General features: G+C 54.2%; 1 protein-coding gene across 3 annotated transcripts in view; it reads left to right on the top strand.

Moving 5' to 3' along the window:
- The window catches only part of PRIMA1 (proline rich membrane anchor 1), a 69183-nt gene continuing 63412 nt past the window's right edge, over positions 2665 to 8435 (top strand). For 2 of the 3 annotated variants that reach the window (XM_018066500.1, XM_018066498.1), the window contains exons 1-2: positions 2923 to 2988; positions 3632 to 3755. In XM_018066500.1, the coding sequence (XP_017921989.1) occupies positions 3663 to 3755 (93 nt within the window). In that variant the 5' untranslated portion in view covers positions 2923 to 2988; positions 3632 to 3662. Of the gene's footprint in view, positions 2825 to 2922; positions 2989 to 3631; positions 3756 to 8435 lie in introns of those variants that run through there. The other variant, XM_018066499.1, reaches the window with a different exon arrangement.

The raw sequence follows: 8435 nt of genomic DNA, 5'->3' as shown, positions 1-8435 counted from the left end.
GGACAGACAGGGTTCAGTACAGGAATACTGAAGACAAGAATGGATAATTCAGGCTTTCCAGCAGGCATAACTCACCTAGGTTCTCCTGAAGTATCAGTCTTCTGTTTGGGGCCAGACTTCTGAATCCCAGGTGAGCAACTGTGTGATTCTAGAAAGCCTTATCTCTGAACTTGTCAAATGGGGCAGTCATATTTACCCCACGGAGATGTAAGAATTGAATTAAAATCTGATTAAGGACATTTTTCAGTAGCACAGAGCTCCATATTAACCTCAGGGGCTGCTGTCACATGAAAAGATTGCCGTCACAGACTTAACCAAATACCCTGGCTAGCTTAAATGGGAAGGTAATAGAATGTGAAGTGTTATTTTAACCTCAGCTGATCAATAGGGCTCATTTGATGCCTCATTCTCCTGCTTCAAACCACAGGTGAAAAAAAAGTCATCCAGGAAGCTCCTCCCTCACTACGCCAAAACTATCTGCCCTCCTCCCTAGATAGTGGGTTCCTTCAAGGCAACAACAGCTGATTTGTCCACCGTCGTATACCCAGTACAGAATGGTCTATCTGATCCTTAGTAGGTATTCCCACTGTATATGGAATGAATGAACCAATGAACAAGTATCTCCACATCTTTGCCCAAGGGGTTCCCAATGCTTGCGATATTCCCCCACTCCTGGCAGGTTACCCAATCTTGCAAAGCTTTCCTGACCCTGCCTCCGGTCTTCATTGCTCTGCCCTCCACTTATAGAGGTTTTGTCACATTTTAGCTGACACCAGAATGCTAGGACCGTGGAATGGCTGTGGACAGTGGACTGTCTGCTTTTATTATCTGTCTCCTAACGTGTGCTCAGTCTCAGTCGTGTCTGACTCTTTGCGACCCCATGAACTTCAGTCCCTACAGGCGCCTCTGTCCATGGGGTTTTCCAAGCAGGAATACTGGCTGCTGCTGCTGCTGCTAAGTCACTTCAGTCATGTCCGACTCTGTGCGAACCCACAGATGGCAGCCCACCAGGCTCCTCTGTCCCTGGGATTCTCCAGGCAAGAATACTGGAGTGGGTTGCTATTTCCTTCTCCAGGAGATCTTCCTGACCCAGGGATCGCACCTGCATTTCCTGCATTGGCAGGCAGATTCTTTACCTCTGAGCCACCAGGGATTTAGATGTCTCCTAGATCAGACCCCAAGCTGCTAGAGGGAAGGGCCAGGGCCTCATTCTCCCTTGGGTCCAAGCATCTCACAGGGTCAGATATGTCTGTCTCTACAGAGTGTGTGGAGAAATGCCTGGGGTCAGCACTCAGCACAGACGAGGTCGCTAAGAAATTTGTCTGAAAGCTGGTTTGCAGAGCAGCTGATACTCAAAGAATGTGTATTTATATGGGGTGACAAGGGTGCCTGAAGAGATGGGGGAAAAAACTAAGTGTTCCTTCGATGAATGAGCTATGATGTCAGGCTCTCCACTCACTGTCCTGACCCCAGCTAAAAATAGGATTGTCCATGCCTTGTGGGAGGACGGAGTGGGGTGCTCTGGAAGGCCACTCAAACAATCAAAGCGCTTGTCAAGTGCTTCCACCCCAGCAGAGGCCATGTATCTGCGGTGCGGACCAGGGCGGGGCGGTGGGGCGGGCCGGGGCAGCTTGTTTCAGAGATATAACGGGCTACTTCGCCACCGACTTGTTGACATCTCGCCTCAAATAGGAGTTTGAGAAAAGCAGCGGTGGAGGGTGGAGAGGCCCTCCCCAGGGGCCGTCGGCAACTCTTTCCAATATGTAGTGGCCGAAGCGGTGAAGGAAATGGCAACCCACTCCAGTGTTCTTGCCTGGAGAATCCGAGGGACAGAGAAGCCTGGTAGGCTTCCGTCTATGGGGTCACACAGAGTCGGACACGACTGATGTGACTTAGCAGCAGCAGTAGCAGAAGCGGTGTCCAGGCCCAGGACCACAGAAGGGAGAACACAGCACTTGGCCCCAGGAGGGGCGGTCTGCACCTCCAGCCTGGGCCACCCGGGCATTTTCGCCTTCTTCGGAATGGGGCGGGGGAGGGGAGGAAGTCCGCAAGGATCGAGGACAAAAGAAGGGGTCTCCGCAAGTCAGTCCTTACCCCCTTCTCTCCGCCTCGAAGAAACTTGTAAGGGGGGCGGAAGGGGAAGAGGACAGCAGGCAAGGAGCAAGTCCCCTCGGGAGCTGGGAGTCCTCTTCCTCGCGGGTGGATAAATAAATTATTAAGCGCCCAATACACAATAGCCTCGCTAGATGGAGACGAGGAATCACTGCAGCGGCGCTGGCGGCGGCGGCGGCGGAGAGCGCGGGCGGGCGCGCAGCACCAGGCGGGAGGCGGGCGAGCTCTGGCTCGGCTCACGTCTGTTTTCCTTTTTCGTGCATTATTTATTTCGCCTCCGCCCGCTGCCTTGCGGCCCGAGCGGGCGCTCCAGGCCAGTGCCTTTGGCCGCTGCTTCTTGCGGGCCGGCGTGAGGGGCGGCCCGAGCCAGGCACCCCCGCGCCCCGGGCAGCCGCGCGGCGCCACCGCGAAGGGCGGGGACCCGGGAGGGCACGCGCCGCCGGCTCCGGGAGGCTTGGAGGAGACTTTCCCCGCCCTCCGCCTCCGCCTCGGCAGCCCGCCGCGTTCCTAGGAGCGGGGTGCCGCCCCTCCCGGCCCGCGCGCGGCCAGGCGCAGCCCGGAGCCACCGCGCCCTGCGCCCCGTGCGAGCGCGCCCTGCCCGGGCCCCGGGCTCAGCCGCCCGGGAGGCCCAAGCCGCGCGCAAACTTTTGCTCCAGTGTCCGGCGTTCCTCCTCGGCATGTGAAGCCCCTCGGCGCCCGCGCAGTCGCCAGGGTGAGGACCGAGGCCCCGCCTAGAGGGCGGGGGACTGGGGAGGCGGCTGGCTTTAAATGGGGGCCGTCCGGCGGCTCGCGACCAGATTCTGCCTCGGGCGGGGGGAGCGAGCGAGGACCTCTCTTCCCCGCGCCGAGGATCGGTGGGGGCCGCCGCCAGGCAAGGTGGCGTGAGGCACTGGAGGGGTGCGGGCGGAGATGGAGACGCGGGGGAAGCTCCCGCCCTGAGGCGGGAGGCCGGGGCTTGGCGGAGCGCGCGAGGGCTAGCGGGGAGCGCACCGAGGTGCCTCCGTTGCAGTGTGCGCAGTGAGGGCCGGAGGGGCAGACAGGGTGCCCGCGGCGTGTGATTTCACGGTGCCGTACATGCGGGGGTCAGCGAATGTGCGGGCAGGAGTCGGTGGGTGTGAGCGGCAGGTTCTGTGGGTGTGCACACAGGGTGAGCGGCGCCCGCCGGGTTTGAAGTGTGTTCACAGTGGGAGAGAGTTGTGCACGACTGTTTCTGGGGAGGTGCACAGGGCTCGGGAAGAGCCCTTGGCTGTTTCTGGAGGTGTGCTTGGGGGCCAAGGTACGCACGCAGGATTTTGGGGGCGTGCGCCACGACGGAGTGTGAGTTCCGGAATGCCGGCCTCCGTGAGTGTGCACCAAGGGTTGGCGAGGGTGCAAGCTGGAGTGAAGGGCCAGGCTCGGGTCACGAGGGTGCTCCAGGGTGCGGGGAGTGCCCACTGCGTTCGGACTGCTGCGGGTGAGGGTGCGCCACCAGGATGGTGCCCGGGGAGCCCAGCTGACTCGAGCTTTGCTCCCCTGACAGTTCGCCCCGGGAGCGGGAGCCGCGGGCCGAGATGCTCCTCCGGGATCTGGTGCTGCGCCGAGGTTGCTGCTGGCCGTCACTGCTGCTGCACTGCGCGCTCCACCCGCTCTGGGGCTTCGTGCAGGTGAGCGGCGGCGCGGGCTGCGCGCCCAGGACGACCTCCTGGGCAGGACGGGGTAGCGAGTGGTTGTCCCCTCACTCCCACGACCCTGGCTTTCTGCGGTTGCCGGTCCGATTGGTCCCGGGGAAGAGTTTAGGGAGAGAAAAGATGCTCCGGCTCCCTGTACTCTGGCCATGGAAAGATAAGAAACTCCTGAAAGAGACTTCAGTCCTGGCCTGCTGAGTGAGGCCCACAGGACAGCGCCTTGGAACAGACAGGTCACAGGGAATGCCTTCTGGATGATAATATTCCATTGCAGAAATGCAGAGAAAGAAACCTTAGAGCTCTGGCAAACTTAGAAAGAAAACATGATCCCAAGAATATACCCTCTTGATTTCCTATCAGAGCCTTCAGTAAAACTTCACAGTAGCCGTCTTAAACTGGACTACAACACAGAAGCGACTGTGCTCCTGGCAGGCAGTGGAGCTGAGGATGTGGGACAGATTTTGCAAAGTGGCTATTGATGGGGGAATGTAGGAAGGTGTTGTCCATCTCTAAGGATTGCCTGAGGATGGAATCCTCACCCTGGGCCCACCATGCCTCCTGGACAGAGACCAAATAGCCACCAACTCCAGTGACCTGTGTTAGGGTCAGAGAGATGGACAGATGGGATGGTCCCTGGTGCTTCCCAGAACACACAGTCAGTGGTCCATTGTAATGGTGAAGAGGTGAATTTTGTTGCCTCTGGCTGCTCCCTGGGTTGGGAAGATCCCCTGGAGGAGGGCTTGGCAACCCCCTCCAGTATTGTTGCCTGGAGAATCCCATGGACAGAGGAGCCTGGCAGGCTGTGGTCCTTGGGGTTGCAAAGAGTTGGACACGACCAAAGCGACTTAGCACATACGCACGGTGAATTTTGAGCTCCAGCTCTGCCCCTTACCAGCTGGGGAGCTTTAGACAGTGTGCTTAACCTCTCTGGACCTTAGCTTCTACTTCCTCACTGTGCAATTATAAGTACCTGGAGAAGGAAATGGCAACCCACTCCAGTTTCTTGCCTGGAGAATCCCAGGGATGGTGGAGCCTGATGGGCTGCCGTCTATGGGGTCGCACAGAGTCGGACACAGCTGAAGCGACTTAGCAGCAGCAGCAGCAGATGAGATAAAGATTGCTTAGCTCAGTGCCTCAACCATACTAAACACTGAATGGAGGTTTTCTGCCATTATTGATGTTAGGAAGTCACCAATAGGGTAACATCATTCATCTGTCTGGCTAGCCAGGTACTCTGTTGATCGCTACATAGTCCCAGCAACACTTTTGAATTGTTAGAGGTTCTGCAGGGTCTGGAGGATATTTTTACCAATTCAGACACTGAAATGCCCACTCTGGGATATTTGCAGCTCCATGTTCTGGTGGCATTTTGGGGGCTGGGGACTATTCAGATAGTTGCCCTGAGTAGGAGGTGCCAGTTCAGAGAAGGGATGAGGCAACACTGTTTGCCAGGCCACCAAGTTTCATGAGCTGTCCCAAGCGACAGGGCCCCACTGAGAACGAACTTGGTCAGTCCTGTTTGGATGGCAGCCCTGGTGACCACTGGGAGATAACTAGGGGCCCTATTGCTGGAACCAGCTCTCTACATGGAGAGCTTGAGATAGTGGGCCTGCTTGAGTGGGGGCGGGGGGCATACACACCCCCTTCGCCAGCACCAGCCCCATCCTCTGCTCTCTTCTCTGGCTTGCCTCTGTCTCACTCAGAATTGTTTTCCTTTAGGAATTGACAGCTTTGTTTAATGTGTGAAACGGCAGCTATTAAACTCAGCTGTGCCTTCTCGGGATTCAGAGTTTTCACTTCTAAACATTTGGGTGGTTTGGGACCAGTTCTTCTCATTCAACTTTTAGCTGAGCCTCAGATGTTCCGCTCACTTCCTTTTTATATTCATTTGTTTACAGTTTGCCTTTTTCTGGGAGACTTTTCCAGCTAGTATGGAGAGCAACATGGTGATGTTGTTAATCTCCAAGAACTGGAATTCTGCTGTGGGAACTAGCAGGATAGAGACAGTAGACCTGCCACCTCCTCACACACCCCCACCACCAAGAGAAATAATTCTGTAAAGTAGCTCCTTTTTTAAGCAGTGTCCTTCAGCCCGGCAGTACTTCCACCAGCAAATGTGTGTGTGTGTGTATTTCAGATGTCCTTACTCAATATAAATCAATTTTTGTGAAAATCAATTAGAAAGAAAACCTCCAGACAAACAGAATGGATAAAATCTTGCCTGGAGGCGCTGGAAAAATAATCTACAAATGATAAGGGCTGAGAAGCCAAGGGGAAAGGGGGCTTTGGAATGAATCAATCTGGTTTTTGAGCAACAGAACTGAATTCAGGAGAAGAGAGGGGAGAAAAGTTGAAGTGTACAAAGCTATGTGTTTCCCTTTAAGTGGAGAGATTATCATGTGTGACGTCACAGGAGTTTCTTGAATAGAAAAAAAAAATCTGTCTTTGCTTTTATGAGCTTTTTGCTGGAGGAGTTGTAAACATCTGGCAGTGTGAGCCAGCACAACCAAGTCCTGTAATTAACGGGATGGTTGATGAAGCCAGAGCTCTGTGTGGCCCCTCTAAGCACCAGGTTCCAACCTTGAGATCAGCCCCGGAGCCTCTGGCTGCTTCCTAGATGAAAAGAAACTTAATCATTAAAGTCAGATGACATTAAATAGCCGCAAGGTTGGTGGGGGCACTGTTAAGCCTTTTCTCTCTTTTTTCCTTCATGTGTCTGGAATTGAGATTCTGAGCTTCTGTGATTTAGGGTTCTTCTAAGTTCACTTCCAGATGAGTCCTTTTTTTCTGCAAGTGAAGAGGATGACAGGCTGGTGAATTTATTAGGTGTGACAGGAGTGTGTCTCATCAAGTTACTGTGTTGCTGGCCTGTCTCGATAAAAGATGCCAGGAGCCATCATCTTTGTGGGCGCCCTCTGAAAGCAGTCGTCGGAGAGACAGGCTCAGATCCGGGCCCGTGGGTCTCTGAGCGGCAACATGGAACCATCCCAAGCAATTGCCAAGCCCCCGCCCCTGTGGACAGTCATTACAGCTTCACTTATTTAGTCAGCTGCATTTATCTGGCACCTACTGTTTGCCAGGCCCCGTGTTAAGGGCAAGGGAAATGTAGGGGTCCCTGCCCTCATGGCGCTGACAGTCTAGCTCTGGAGAGATTGTTAAACAAGTCATGGCAGGCAAGTACGCTTGGTAGGAGCAAATAGCTTAGAGATGGGAGCTGGTGGAAGATCCAGAGAAAATGCAGGTACAATGCTTTAGCCGAGACAGGAGCAAGAAGTCAGGAGTCAGGATGCAACTGTGAGTTGAGTGAAGTGTCCAGACTGTGGAGGGAACAGCCCCCAGGTGGGAGGAAAGGGCAGGGCACTGGAAGAACCCCGGGGAGGGTTCCCCAGGTGAGGCCTCTGTTGTAAGCCACTAACGTCGTGTCTTACAGGTTGGGCTTGATCCTGAAGACTCTGGGGGCCAGGGAAAGTTTTTCTAAGAAAGAGATGACACAGTCTTAAATTAGCATTTTAGAAATCTCCAACCAGCTTAAACAGAAGATTAGGATTCAGGGAAGGATCGAGGCAAGGGGTTGATGAGAGTCAGGTTGATGAGAGTCAGGTTGCCAGATTTAGCAAATAAAAATACAAGCTGGGGACTTCCGTTGTGAATCAGTGGTTATGACTTTGCCTTCTAACGCAGGGGGTGTGGTTTTAGTTCTTGGTCGGAGAGTTAAGATCCTACATCCCTGGTGGCCAAAAAACCAACACATAAAAGAGAGGCGATATTATAACAAATTCAATACAGGCTTTAGAAAAAGGTCCACATCAAAAAATCTTTAAAAAGAATATAGACTGTTCAGTTAAATTTTCAGATAGACAATGGATTATTCTTGAACATAGGTATACTCCATACAATCTTTAGAACGTATTCATACTTAAAAGTGTTTATTGTTTACCTAAAACTTTACAGGGTGTCCTATAGTTTACCAGGCAGCCCTGGAGAGAGGCGAGGGAGCTGTGAAGACGTGGTGGTGCCTTGGTTTAGGGCTGTGGCCGTGGAATGAGAAGTGGATGGATTCAGGGACTCCTGAGGAGGCCAGGGGTGGGAACTGGCTGCCACGAGCCCCATGTTCCCCAGACCACAGTGCCGGGGACCAAATGCAGGTGACTGCGGGACCTCTCGGGGCCTCTCTGGACCTCAGGATTCTGGCCTCAGGAGAACACTGCGGAGCGGGGAAAGGAAGGCGGGTGATGGTAAGACTGGAATAAAACGCAGTCACAGGAAGTCACAGTACAGGCTTTAGGCGGGTCATTGACCCTCTCTGGGCCTCTGCTCCTCCTCGGTCAAGTCCAGCTAAGAGCAGGTGACTTCAGGGGCAAGTTTACTCTCCTGTGAGACTTCCCAGGATGTAACCCAACCAGGCCAGGGATTGAGACAAGCGTGTGGTATTGAGGATTCCTCTTTACTGGTCTAAACAAAGCACTGCCGATCCGCAGAACTAATGGTCCTGGAACTGGGGTCCGGGGTAGGTTCCATGTTTCTCCACTGCCAGGCAGACCCTCCACAGCACACGTTTGCACTGAGCACCAGCTGAATGTCAGGCCTGGTGCAACTCTGGTCCATCACTTAGCCTTGCCCAGCCTGTCATTCTATAGGTATGGATGATACCAGCTCCAT

This window comes from Capra hircus, chromosome 21 (genome assembly GCF_001704415.2).
Source record: "Capra hircus breed San Clemente chromosome 21, ASM170441v1, whole genome shotgun sequence".
Classification (NCBI taxonomy): domain Eukaryota; kingdom Metazoa; phylum Chordata; class Mammalia; order Artiodactyla; family Bovidae; genus Capra; species Capra hircus.
Note: the sequence above shows the minus strand (reverse complement) of the source record. Positions and strands in the feature narration are given on the sequence as shown.